At 29.9% G+C, this 14,753-nt stretch overlaps 4 protein-coding genes across 7 annotated transcripts; 2 read left to right on the top strand and 2 right to left on the bottom strand.

Annotated features, from left to right (window-relative positions):
• The first annotated feature begins 2,346 nt into the window (after positions 1–2,346).
• Positions 2,347–6,440, top strand: LOC112597047 (cAMP-dependent protein kinase catalytic subunit alpha-like). Its single transcript, XM_025342955.1, has 3 exons — positions 2,347–2,631; positions 4,017–4,404; positions 6,026–6,440. Exons 1-3 carry the CDS (start codon positions 2,347–2,349, stop codon positions 6,436–6,438), a joined length of 1,086 nt encoding a protein of 361 aa, XP_025198740.1. The 3' UTR covers positions 6,439–6,440.
• Positions 6,441–8,066: 1,626 nt separating this feature from the next.
• On the top strand, positions 8,067–14,489 carry LOC112597020 (protein ALP1-like). 4 transcript variants are annotated; one of them, XM_025342924.1, is made up of 3 exons: positions 8,067–8,266; positions 8,543–8,850; positions 13,575–14,489. In XM_025342924.1, exons 1-3 carry the CDS (start codon positions 8,099–8,101, stop codon positions 14,449–14,451), a joined length of 1,353 nt encoding a protein of 450 aa, XP_025198709.1. In that variant the 5' UTR covers positions 8,067–8,098; the 3' UTR covers positions 14,452–14,489. The 4 variants fall into 4 exon arrangements, with proteins under 4 accessions (XP_025198709.1, XP_025198710.1, XP_025198713.1 ...); XM_025342925.1 differs by having other exon boundaries at positions 8,067–8,430; XM_025342928.1 differs by lacking the exon at positions 8,067–8,266 and adding an exon at positions 8,380–8,422.
• LOC112597021 lies at positions 9,334–11,051 on the bottom strand. The gene is made up of 3 exons (XM_025342929.1): positions 10,929–11,051; positions 10,699–10,846; positions 9,334–9,978 (listed from the first exon to the last, which is right to left on the bottom strand). The coding sequence occupies exons 1-3, from the start codon at positions 10,933–10,935 to the stop codon at positions 9,369–9,371; spliced, it is 765 nt and encodes a 254-aa protein (XP_025198714.1). The 5' UTR covers positions 10,936–11,051; the 3' UTR covers positions 9,334–9,368.
• LOC112597019 lies at positions 11,176–13,566 on the bottom strand. The gene is made up of 2 exons (XM_025342923.1): positions 11,327–13,566; positions 11,176–11,257 (listed from the first exon to the last, which is right to left on the bottom strand). The coding sequence occupies exons 1-2, from the start codon at positions 12,819–12,821 to the stop codon at positions 11,241–11,243; spliced, it is 1,512 nt and encodes a 503-aa protein (XP_025198708.1). The 5' UTR covers positions 12,822–13,566; the 3' UTR covers positions 11,176–11,240.
• Positions 14,490–14,753: the final 264 nt, after the last annotated feature.

Raw genomic sequence — 14,753 nt, 5'->3', positions numbered from 1 at the left:
AATAATACATACTAATGTGTATATCATATGTGTCATATTAAACTTATGTGCTTACAAATAATAATGCAAATTTAAATTATATAACGTACAACTTTCTTTTGAAAAAGTACTCAAAGTTATATTGAAAAGTGGTATTAAAGTATAAATTATTTGTACTTACATAATTTTTAAAATAATGGCTTAGAAAAAATAATCACTTAGTATGAAGTAAGAAAAATTTTTACTTTGTAGTTTTTACCATTTGCATCTACATGCAGATTATCAGTGGCGCTATTTGAATTTTTTTAATGTGAACAAATTTAAGTAGGTAGTTATTTTTTTTTATCATCATTCAATTAAAATTGTCTTTATAATAATAAATACAAATATTTTATATGTACCTATGTATGTGATAAGTGGATTTATGGATTATATATTTTTCAATATTTCAATGAATTTAAAAAAAATGATAAGTTTTCAATAGCTTTTTTGGTGTATATCTAGTACCTATTAATAAATAATAACATGCATCTTTTAACAACAAATATAAAAATTATGGTTTAACTAATATATTATATAAATTGTATGCATCGGTTATTGATACATTTGTAATCTTTATAGCAGTCTTAAAGGCGCAGAACTAACTAGTACACCCGTCCATTACTCAAATAGTATTTCTCAACCGGTCAGCCTCTGATTGTCTACCTACATGAATTATTAAATAATTATTATACCCATAAATTTTCTTAGCAATACTGTCACTGCAGAATATAATACAATACTATGTCTAAGCGAGATAAAGTAAACTTTTGTTATGTCGAATATCAAGGAGACAAAATAAGTTAAAGATATCAAGTTTTAGTGTATAGTTGCAAATTGCAATGTCAAGGAGATTTTTTATTAGTTTTATGCTACGAAAAATTCAAGATAGCAACGTTCACCATAAATCATGATAATAGTATATAACATTAGTCATTATGTTTATTAATTTGATTTTATATTTAAGATTTTGAACAGTCAATAAATGTGTACACTGTACGTCTGTACGGTATACCTATTGGTTTTACATAGGATTTATTGTTTTTTAATTAAATTATATATAAATATATTTTTTTTGTATGTCATTATCTTTGGTCAGATTTGATAAAAATGTTTTTAATTTTAAGGCATGAGACTTTCCTCCCAAGTTTTTCTTACTATAGGTAATTAAATAAAAAAAGTTACGCATTAAGCTACATTAATTTTTTATTAGTGTTTACAGTTCAAATTATGATTTAATTGGACACGCACACATAAAATAGCAATTTATCTTCAAACATTTTTTGTTATTCTGTTGTATTTTAAAAAAATAAGTAAATATTCACTTTTAAAATTGTGGCCGATTTTTAGAATTTTCAAGGCTACTGAGAAATATTTGAAAATGATGAAATGAGCTACAACTTGCGAGTAGTACAGAACATACAATAGATTTCTACTATTATTGTTTTTGATTATTGATTTTCTAGAATATAAGTAGGTACCTATAAGTAAATTAATTCATGTCCAATTTACTCCCCTTGTAAATAATTTTAAGTTAATAAAGACTATCTACAATATATGGCTATAGGTATGTTTGGATGGGCTAGAAAAATTTAAATAAACCAATAGTTATTACCAGTATTGATTTTAAGGTATTAGGTACAATATAAAACAATAAATTATAAATAACATTATAAAACTAAAACTAGTAAAACTACTTATCAAAATATTTATTAAATAATTAAATTTGTTATATTGTTATTATTGTTTTGTTTTTCAATTTAAAACTATATTGTTACAGTTTTATTTTTTTATTCCCACACACGTCACACATACAATTTTTTGGCATGTCTTTGCCGCCTCCCAAAACGTCTCCATAGACATAACGCTCAATGTTTATCCATAATGAACTGCTATCGTCGTTCTCGGCAATCAGCATTCTAATTCACTAAATTATTCATAACTCTATAGAACTATAGAAGTGAGTAGTGACCCATTATAAGAATATTTTTTTAGGCGGGTATACAGAAAATATGTACGAGTGTCGGAGTTTACGACAATATCTATTGGACATCGGCCATTCTGCATTTAAAGAGTCTTAAACCTACATTTCCCTACTCTAAATAATTATTAAATTATTAATGATTTATTGACATATAATTTATTATTTATATAATAATATACTCGACACAACAGTAAAAACTTAAATTACTTAGTAACAACAAAGTCAAACAACCATTTATTTTGTATTTTGTAGATCATACCAATGTAGGTATTATTACCTACCTATTTTAAATTTACTCTTCGTTTTATTACACCTAACCTAATTTTTATTTTCCAAACAAAGTTATGGGTAATTTATCATTCAGACAAAAAAATAACAGGAGAGATGAAACGATCGATCAAACATCGTCATGTGGCCTTACCGAATTCTGGAACCAAAAAAGACAAGATTTTAACGATATCTACTTTAATAATAATAGTTTCCCACCAGCTGAAGCGTCGGACTTTCGTGTAACAACCATATTGGATGAAGGATCTTTCGGTTCTGTTGCATTAACCACTCACAACATAACCGGTACTGTTTATGCCACTAAAGTAATTTCCAAAAAGAAGATTATTAAAGGTGATAATGTAAGTATCGCAAGTTTGAATACTGGATTTAACTATTTGCAGTCCCCGTAATTACCGAACCCAAATTCCCACTGTATATATACAACGAAATATCCATAGCTACCTACTTGATGTATACATATAATAGTAATATTTAAACTTCGAAACAGTAAATATTTTTAGATAAATATAAGTAAAGGACTAATTATAATTTAAAGTGGTTTATTAAATAAATTTATTTATTTATAAAATTCTACATAGGTAGGTATTTTGTCAATAGATTTGTATAGTTCATTTAATTTTTAATAATATTTTTTGTCTTTTTAGGTTTCCAGCGCAATAGGGCATCGTGACATTTAATCTTTAAAGTACTTAAACTACTACTTACCTAGTCACCTATATACGTGCATGTACCTAGGTATATGATCACACAGTAAATCCAATAATTATTCTGCATATCTCGGTAGGTATTCGTTTACTTAACTATAATATTGTATTATCTGTATAAAATGTAACACTTATAAAGGAAACTAATATTTTTTAAATAACTATATATATAGGTATGTATTTGGTCACATACTCATATATCCAAATTCAATATAATTGTTAACGATCGTTTATGCACATAACCAATCGGCACGCATAATATCATTTTAAATACGTACAAGAAAAATAGTAAATGTAGAGATTTACAGAAATGGGCTACAGTGTTTGTTTTCGGGGCTATGATCCGCTATGTTCATCTATATATTAGTGCCTATATTTAGTAGATATTAAGTATTTATGATATAAAATAAATGTAAACGCAAGTGAAACTACGGGTCAGGCTAGCCAGGCCATGGTCTAACTTAATGCTGATAAATTATCAGCCACACAAATGATATAGATAGCCAGATAGGGTACGTAATAATATATTATAAAAAGAAATTGTATTAAATAAAAACTAAGATACCTTTTCTGTGATTATTTTCCCGAAACGCAATGACGGAAAAATTGAAATTGTAATACGTTATAAATAGTTATTGATATATTTTCTCGGTATTCAATGAAAGCTTGAATATATTGTGGCAGAATAACTATAAAATAAAATAAAAATTCTGACATCTTAGTACCTATATAAAGTATAAATACAAAAAAACAAAGCCCAGAGTATTAATTGTATGAATATACAAGTAAAATCTTCTATGACATTAAAAATATAAAAATTCAAATTATTAATATTTTTTTGACGGGGACAATTTTAAAACATTTTACTCTCATAAAAATGTCAGGTTTCACCTATGGATACCAAGAGTAAGTGGGTAGGTATGTTAAAAAAACAATATATTGTGATCTGCTGTGGCTTATGATCATATTATATAGACGCCTACAGTTAAATACCTACTTAAGTATCATGTTTGTATTAGGTGCAGCGAATGCTCAACGAGAAACGGATTTTGGAATCAATCAATTTTCCGTTCGTCATTCGTCTCGAGTATTTCTACCAAGACCACAGTTTCATTTACTTTGTCATGCCGTTCGTATGCGGCGGTAACATTCGCACGCACATGAAACGGTACGGATCGATGGACGAGCACAAAGCGCAGTTTTACTTTTCGGAAGTTCTGTTGGCCGTTGAATACTTACACAAGTTGAACTTGGTGCACCGGGATATCAAACCCGAAAATATACTAATCGACATCAATGGACATGCTCAACTCGCAGACTTCGGGTTTTGTAAACACATAAAGGGTCGTACGTTCACGTTTTGTGGCACTGCCGAATACTTGGCGCCGGAAATTATACTCAGACGAGGTAAAGCGTATAATGACACATGAAAGTATATGCGTATGCTCTACAAGTGGTATACCGTATATATATGCGTATTTTAAGACCACGGTTATCTCTACTACACACATAATAGATGTCACTACCGTGATATAAAACAGAGGGTAGAAGTGAATATATACAAAGATATATATTACAATCTATTAACGTTGGTGTCAAATTTCCAATGATTTTTTTTTTTTTAGGAAGTCTTTTTTATATTACAAATTTGGTGGGTCGTTGATCTAAATACATTAAATTTAAAAGAATATAATTTATTTTAGAGATTTATATCGTGAGTTTTTTGTGTTTTAATTATGTGTTAATGTATCTTAATTAACGAAGTATAGAAATTTAACAACCAGCAGTTAATATAATTATGATTTATGATAAAATATTACTTTTATTATACAACTAACTACGATTTACCTATATGTACAAGGGATTGTATTTAAGTATAAATTATTTAAAAAGTTATTATAATTTTCTGTAATAATGTTATAAAAATACAAAGTCCTTCAAATATGTTAAATGAAATAATAAAAAGAGCAATTAATAATATTATCAAACCAAAAATTTAATATATTTAGGTACACAGTATAATATTTGATTAATTATAAATAACAAATAATAATAGAAAATATAAATAATAATTTTCAATCCCGTTCTAAATTATAGCCTATTGAGTAATGTAGGCACTAGACATACCATTTTTTTATATAATAATATTTTTACCGAAAAATAAAATTTGCGAAAACCTTTTTATAAAACCGTATTAAACATGTAATACTCGATATTATGCAGAACTTAAAATTTTTAATTCTTATAGGTACTAATAGGTATACACTGTACTATATATATATAAATATGCAATATAGCGTTATGCGTTTGATAGGTCAATAGATCGACAGCCAAAATATGGACTGGATAGATAAAGCAATCATATATTATAATTTTTAGTTCTTATTCTTATTTAAAAATCTGTCCTTAACAATAAAATTGAATACAAACATACAAAAAAGTCAAAAAACAATGTATATATCATACAAATACGATCGTGCATTGTAGATATTATATGATATGATATGTGGTAAAAAGTAGGTACTTTAAACGCGATTCACCTTCATGATTGTCAAAAGTCTTTTTTAAGCGCTATCCACGTAGATTTGAATAGATTTGTTTGACGTGGCCTTGAAGCTTTCCAAATAATATACTGGAGTGTTTCATATAAAACGTTTTTAATTTTGCTATAAATCAATATTATCTTATGAGGAGTACATAATAATTATTATAAATTATGTATTACATTGTTTCGCTATACTATTTGTTTAGTTGTTTTGTTGAGATTTAAGTGTGAAACACGATATCGGGCATATATGACCCCCCCCCCCCCCCCGCCCTCTTTAATCGCTCGATACGCAGTGACTCTGTCAATACAATCACTGATCACGTTCGGTACCGCGTGGTGGCCGGTGATGGGCCGATTGGTCCATCCCCTTCACGACAGTGTATCTATGATGTACAATAGTATTGTTGACCATGCACGCAATTATTGAACTGTTTAATATACCATATGTAGTATCTCGCCGTCGTTGTTGACATCCCGCAGGATACGGGAAAGCGGTCGACTATTGGTCGCTCGGCGTTCTCCTGTACGAAATGTTGGCCAACCGTTCGCCGTTCGTCGATCGCGACACCGGGAAGCTGTTCAGAAACATCGTGGACGGGGAGTACAGCTGTCCGCTGGGCTTCTCGGGCGACGTGATCAACCTGTTGCGGAACATACTCAAGGTGGACGTGACCAGGCGGTACGGAAATCTGGCGAACGGCATCCGGGACATCAAGAAGCACAGGTGGTTCGGCAGCATGGACTGGTGTGCGGCGTTCGACAGGCGCGTGACGCCGCCGTACGTGCCGGTGATCAGCGACACCGTCGACACTAGTAACTTCGAGACGCAACACGGCAAGCTGTTTTACGGCGCCAGCAAAGACATGTTCGGCGACATTTTCAAGGACTTTTGAGTGCCGAGATCGTCGTAATGTACATTAAAGCGCAAACGGCGTGCAAAGTGTACATTTCGCAATTTGTACAGTGATTTTTGTACACATTGCGAAGTGTACTATGTTGCTGTACAAAGTCGTACCTAACTAGATTGTACAAGTTGCGTTATACAATTCACGATGTGTACAATAATCACTGTACAAATTCCGAAGTGTACAAATTGTTGTACAAATCATAACATTTAAAAACATATTCTAAAAATTACAATATAATAACTGTTATGTTTTAAAAGTATTTTCTTAATAAATGTTACATATTATTACTTATTTTTGTGATTTGTACAACAATTGTACACTTCGGAATTTGTACAGTGATTATTGTACATATCGCGAATTGTACAATTCCGGACTTTGTATGTAACATACCTATATCTATTAGACAAATAATATTTTTAAAACGAGTCTCGACAAATAATTGCCTTGTCCACCAAAACTCAATATCATATTTATTGTTAGTTACAAGTTTATGACAAAGATATTATTTTTTTTCGTACATTTTTATATTTTAGTAATTTTGTATATTTCAAAACGGATAGAATATCAGCTAAGCTTCAGATATCAGATGAAGAGCGCACATTACGAAAATATAGAATATATTTTAATATCAAAAACAAACAAATAAAAGAAAAATTAAAACCCAAAGAGTATCACGACGAGAAATCAAAAAAACAAAAGTTATAGAAAATACAAACAGATGAGACAGATTACTTGTGTAGTGATATAATACGAAAACCTATTTCAATATTACAATTAATAATAATACATATTTTAAAAATAAAAAGAAGAGTCGAGGAGCTCTGCAAATACTTATACAGTCGTTACTGTAAAATGATATACTTGAACACGCGTATAATTTAACCACACGCGATGATTAAGAAACATAGAAATGAAGAAAAAATATCAGTTTATTTAATTACCACAATTTATTTGCACTCGCTAGTCGCTTGTTTTTTTGCTCAAAATAATATTATTTTTTTTTTTGATGGTATTTTTATTGTTTTTGGTTAATGAAGTATGAGCATTGAATGCCATTTGCCTGCAAGTGCGTAATTATTAAAACAGAGTCCAGATCCATCCAGCATTACGCACTATTTTAAAGTCGAAAGAGTGAAGTATAAGCACTGCCAACAAATGTCATCCATTAAAATGTATCTAATGTGCGAGTGTCGGGTGAGTAATCAGGAAATTTTATTACCACCTAATCGGATGAATATTTTATTCGATCGGTGCACATCGCGCATGAAAATACAAATATTATACATCCGTGTGTACATTTTTAAAACGGATTTTGATACATTATTGTGGGGCTACAATGCTACATTAACAATTATAAAACATTTTAATGAATCAACAGTGAACAAATGGTCCCTTAGATACAGGGCCAAATTTACGCAAGGACAAATGGGACATTTGCACTGGGCCCACTCAAAATGGGGGCCCACCGATTTCAGGCATATACAAATTTAATTCTTCACATTTTTATCACACTTTGGGAAAACAAAATAGATTTTGATTTTGCTCGAATATTTTAGTGGGTTATAAAGTATAATGGGATTGCGACTGTAGACTTGTTGTTAGGCTTCTGCCACACCATGCGTTTTGGCGGGTCCGGTTAAACTGGATGCGTTTTGACCGGATGGCTTTGACCATGTCACATCTATGCGTTTTTGTTCTTAAAAATGTTCCCGCCGCTGCATTCAAAGTTCCAAATGTCACCGCTAGTCTTCAAATTTGTAATCAACAATATTTTGCTATTGCATCACATTCAACGTCCCTACGCTCTTTGATGGTAAACCTATATTACTTACTTGTTTTATGCAGTGTTATTTTATTATATTACTCGTCAGTTATAACTATATAAATTATATAATAATTTAAGTGTGTCTAAATTATAATATTTTTGTGTACTTCTACTTGTGTAATTTACTTTTTGAACACGTCATAAGTAAGTAAGTAAGTTATATTACTTAATAGTTATTAGCACTTGCACTTTTACATATATTCAATATTAGTTATATAATACTTAATAATTTATTAATATATAATATCTAATATAATTAAATAGATTAAAAAAATGAATCGTAAAAAGATTAAAGTTGTTGCTGTAGCTGAAGCATTAGGCTTATTAGATCCACCGAAAGTACAAAGAAGGTATTGGGTACACCCACTAAATATGGATCGTGAGAAAATTGGCCAGTTTAGGACATTTTTTGAAAATATTAGACAATATCCTGACAAATTCTTTGAGTATTACCGTATGTCTATCTCCAGCTTTGATGAATTGCTAAAAACACTGCGGCCACATATAACAAAAAGTACAACAGAATTTCGTAATCCGATATCTGCTGAAGAACGTCTTACAATTACTATAAGGTAAGTTTTTTTTTTATAATACATACCTATAAGTTGAGTTTTTCAACGTGAGATTTATGATTATTTTAATAAGTAAACAATAATCATCCTTAGTTATCATGAATTAAAAATAATTATTTTAAAACATAACTTCTGTAGATAATAGGTTAACAGATAAACAGTCAATGAGAAAAAATGTAGTATTTAATTTTCATTTAAGATAAAATATAATTTTTAAAAATTAAATACATTAAAAACACAATATAATACTTACTGTATATTGTATAACAAACTTTGTTATTAAAATTTGTAAAAAAAAAATAATAAAAAATAATAATGTCATACCGTATAAAAATTAAAATATAACATACCTTTTTAAATATCATTAAGTACATTATAAACACAATATAATATATTTTACTGTATAACAAACTTTGTTATTTAAATATTTAAAAAAAATAAAAATAATAATAAAACTGTTTAAAAAATAAAACAACACGCCTTTTAAATTGCAGTAAATATAATATTATTACCTACCTCTACTTATTTATAATATCAAAATTTCCGTACATTTCTCCACTGGTATTAGGTTGTTGAGATTGATCAGATGTATAATTATATGAGCTAGTATATGGCAAGGGTTGTGGGCGTTGTGGCATAAGATTATGATTTTGATTGTACCCCAAACCAGGGTTGAACTCTGAAGAATATACATTTGAATATTGAGTTTGGATCGGGGGAATTCGAGTAGTGTTTTGATTAATGTTATAAGATGGCGGAGTTGGTTGTAATTGATTAGATCCTAATGATATGTTCCTAAAATACTGTAAAGTCATGAGACGAAAATCTGTTTTTTGCTCATAGTTAAGACGTTTATAATCGGGTAATAAGGAAAATAAAAATGCCTTATCAGGATCAGATGTGACATCTTCCTCGGAAGTAGATAAATTTTTTAATAATTCTCTTTGAAATTGTGTTATTTTTTGTACCTTGCATTTATTTTGTTTTTTACTTTTTGGAGTAGAATATCTATCCGATTGAGCTGGTATAGTTTCATCATATATCTCTAGCTCGTGTGACGAATCTTCTCCGCTGATATTTTCTCCTTCTCCTTCTTCATGTACATTTTCATCAAAATTACCTGTCGTTCTATGAGTAAATAGAAAATAATTCGTTTAGTTCTCATTACATTTGAAACAATTCGTAGGCGCTTTGGCGGAACTAGGGAGGGGAAGTAGAGAGAGCTTAGCCTCCCCTGACAAAGATTTAGCACCCCCAGAAAATATACCTTGTTAACTTTAATATTTGTTACATTTTACAATTTTTTATTAAAATATTTTTACAAAATTAACATTTTGTCAAAACATTTTTTTTTAAATTTAATTTAAATTTAAATATAAAAAAAAAAAGTCGGCAAGCGGGTATCGCTCTGCTGTACATTAGGGGGTGGGGTGGACCTCGGACTAGGGTAGGTTAAATTTGAATGCAATGATAGGTATCATTGTATACGAAAAACGTTTCTGAACGGAGATGATTTGTCAGTCTAGAATATTTAACGTTAGATATAAATATAAATAATTTTATGAATTTTGAACTACAAAATAATTTGCAATTAATATTCATGATTTTGACGAGATCTTGTCAAAATTTGAACTTCAAATTGACCCCCCAAAGTACCACCTAGATTCAATTTCCTTTTCAAAAAGGGGCTGAAGTCAAAAATCGAAGCATTTTTACTGCTCTAAATGTTGTCGACAGACACAAAAAAAAAAAAACATATCATTGTAAAATCAATACATTCATCACTTCGTTCAGAATCTAAAATAATAATAATAATAAATTTAAATATAATTATATTAATATAATCACCTTCTCTTTTTGATTACATGCTGCAGAAATGAGAGTGATTCTGCATATACATATTTTTTTTTTTTAGCACTATCACCACTTTTCCCCTGATTTATAAATTTTGAGTAATGGTCTCTTATGTGTCTCCATTTGGTTTTCAAGTCTGTCACTACAATTATATTAATTTTTATTCTATATTATTATTATAAATAAATAATCAAATTAGTTTAAATTAAAATTTGGATTTTAACCTATCATATATTATCAGAAATAAAAGTCGCACATATTTCGCATCGTGGGTATTCTTATAATCAGGGCTGTGAATTTCATGCACTAAAAAAGTCTTGAATATGCATGCATTTATGCACTAAAAACAAGTGAAATATGCTTTAAAATATGCACTATAAATTATAAAATTTAAAAATATGCAAAATATGAAAAAAAAAATTATACTCACATATACTGGATGAAAAAACGTTTTATTTAAATAAATATTGTAATTACTAATTATAAAATGACTTGAAAAATGGACTTGTAATAATAATAATAAATGCTTCAATGTTCTATTGTTCTTCGACGCCTGAAAAAAAACATTAAATATAGATAGAACACATTGTTTTATAGATATTTAAACAATTTATTTATTTACCTGCAAAATAAGTATTGCATTGTACAATCAGCGATTTCTTTATATTTTCAAACTTGAATGATCTCCTATTTGGCGCCAAGAGGTTTTTGTACACAGAAAATGAACGCTCTACATCAGCTGACGTGGTAGGGGCATACTTGAAATATCCCATGTCACTACTTGTTAAGTTTTCAGGTATATCTAAACAACCAACGTTTTCTTCTTCTCCGTTTAATATTTTTGAAATATTGCAAACAATTTGAAACCCTTTATTTTTAGTAAGAACTGTCTGTAATTTCTCGTTAATTTTGATTCCGGTCTGGCATTTTAAATTATTGAATTTGGCTGAAACATCTTCAATAATCTGTATCGCTTCTATTAATGCCATGCCTTGTTTTTGAAGACGTGTTATAGCCGTAGGAAGGCACTCAAAGTTTGATTTTATAAATGCTAAGTTACCTTTAATCTGTGGTGCTTTAAAATATTTTTGAGCATTTCTAATTGAAAGCGCATCATCTTCATCAAAACTTTCAACAATATTTTTTACAATTTGGAAGTTTTCACAATAATATATTGAAGCGGAAATCCATATTCCCCATCGTGTCAGAATTGGTTCGGGGGGTAGAGCTATATTAGGCGCATCAGTCTTAAATTTTATAATACGAGATGGTGCCTTTTTAAATACTTTTTTAACATTAGCAACCAGTTTATCTACTTTGGGATATTGAATACGGATATATTCGGCAACTCTATTTAATCCATGTGCTGTGCATGTTACATGGACCATTTTTGTGTACAACACTTTCAACGTATCTCCTGCCTTCACCATATAGGGCGCGGCGTCACTCAAAAATAATAATACGTCGTTACGATGTATGCCACCAGGCCAAAGTAAACAAAGCGAATCTTCAAATAGTGTGCATATAGTACTGTGGTTAGCCTTTTCTAATTGCTCGACATTTAATAAAAAAATTTCACCTGGCCGATCCGTGAGTAGTGTTCCGATTATAACGGAGGCAATATAGCGTCCTTCAGCGTCCGTCGTTTCGTCAATTGAAACCCAAATTTTTTTCTCTGCCACTTTATTTCTTATTTCTCCAATAGTTTCCTGGTAACAATTATCGACATATGATTTTCGTAAAGTTGATTGATCTGGTATAACTTCCGATGTATATTTCTCTAAAAAGATTTTGAAATGTGGATTGCTCAGTTTATTGAAAGGTATATTAGCACTCAACATAGCTTTACATAAATCAGTTTTGAATGACGATTTTGTTGAAGAATTTTGAAATAAAAGCTGTTGAGATTTATCCTTTTTTTCTTCAGCGCGTTTAACAGATTTACGATGTTTTTCGGCTGCGATATGCTGAGTTATAGAAAAACGTTTTTCACTTGAAACTTTCGTATTACATACTTTGCAAAATAAAATTTTGTTATCTGTTGAAAATATTTCTGTTCCAAATTCAGTAACATAACTTTGTAAACGACTAGATGTCGTCTTTTTTTCTTTTGGCATTTTAAAATTATGCTTGTTAAGTGTTAACTAATAGAAAATTTAAACGAAAATATTACAAACAACGTATTACCACTCACGAGACGACGACAACACTATCGCGCGTCGGTTTGTCTACCATAATATAATAGATTAAGATTAAAGATATTTCAAGTTAGACTTTTGACCACAGACCTGCGATAATAACAGGAGACAATTGCATGCCACTCTAGACCGGGTTTAACACATGTTCCTGTTATTATTACCACCGCGATAAAATTACAACGGTAAAATTGTATCGTCCAAATTCAAGAAATTTTACAAATTAATGAGAAAAACATATTATTCAAATGAGAAAAAAGCAAAAACAAGAGGAATTCGCGAAATCATGCATTTATATGCCCTTACCGGTTAAATATGCAAAAATATGCAAAATAAGATTTCGTATTTAATTTATAAATAACGCAAAACAAATTTTGATCAAATCCATTTTCTTATACAATGTAGCAAAAAAAACATGCAAGTGCATGAAATTCACAGCCCTGCTTATAATATTTGAACTTATGAAAAAAAAACTGTGCCTATGCATTAGCTATTTTTGCCTAAAAATAGCTTAAAGTAAGCGAAATATTTTGAAAAAATTATTTATGTAAAGAAAATGCTAATTTAAACATCTGGTACATTTTTAATTATTACAAAACTCTAAAATCAGAAATTAGAATCTAAAAGGCTACCAATCAAAATGTATTTATTAATTAATTATTTCGTGTTTCTTAGATATTTATCAACTGGTACATGCTTCTCCGCATTAAAATTTGATTTTTGTGTGGGAAGAAGTACGATTGGAGTGATTGTAAAGGACACATGTAAAGTGATATGGTTAACATTGAATTCAAAAGAGATGCCTAAACCGACCACTGAAGATTGGGTGGAAATATCAAATATATTTTATACGAAAACTAATTTTCCAAATTGTCTAGGAGCAATAGACGGAAAACATATAAGGTGTAAAAATCCTAATGACTCCGGTTCATTATATTTTAATTATAAAAAGTATTTCTCAATCGTTTTTATGGCAGTAGTGGACGCCAATTTAAATTTTGTTGTAATCGATGTGGGTTCATATGGTCGTGAAGGGGACTCTAATGTGTTCAAGGAGTGCGCTTTTGGTAAACAATTATATGAAGACAAATTGAACATACCAGAACCAGTTGTTTTACCAAATACAAGTGCCAATCCACAACCGTATGTATTTATTGGAGATGAAGCGTTTGCTTTACATAAAAATTTACTTAGGCCATACCCTGGACGTAAACTTACTGATTCCCGAAGAGTGTTCAACTATCGATTATCCAGAGCAAGGCGCACAGTTGAATGTGCATTTGGAGTACTCGCGAATAAATGGCGTGTTTTACATACGGCTATCCAGGTCGAACCAGATTTTACCGACGATATAATAAAAGCGTGTTGCATATTGCATAACTTCGTTCGTAAAAGAGATGGCATAAATTATGAAGATTCTCAAACGCACAACTTTGAAGATATTGAGGCTCGTGGAACAGGAACTCGATCGGACGGAGTTGAAGTAAGGGATTACTTTGCGAACTACTTTATGGGCCCAGGAGCAGTTGATTTTCAATATGATATGATTTAAATTTTAAAATAAATATGTTAGTTTAAGAAAAAAATTATTTTTAAATATAACATTTATGTATTAAATGTATTAAATAATGTAATTTTTATCTACAATTTACATGATATAATAAGTATAAAATATAACTTAACCTTTATTTTGTTTTGCACGCTCTTCAAGCTCACTCCAATTTTCAAACATGTATTCGCCAATCGTGTTCCAACTTTGTTGTTTTATGTTCCTATCCATATAATCTTTTGATCCAATTTCCCATATGGAAGGGTTATTTTGAATACAAGATATAAATTTATCCGTATCAAAAA

Source organism: Melanaphis sacchari, unplaced genomic scaffold (assembly GCF_002803265.2).
Source record: "Melanaphis sacchari strain LSU unplaced genomic scaffold, SCAv2.0 Contig36_pilon_pilon, whole genome shotgun sequence".
Taxonomy (NCBI): domain Eukaryota; kingdom Metazoa; phylum Arthropoda; class Insecta; order Hemiptera; family Aphididae; genus Melanaphis; species Melanaphis sacchari.
The sequence above is the reverse complement of the archived record's forward strand: the minus strand, read 5'-3'. Positions and strand labels throughout refer to the sequence as shown.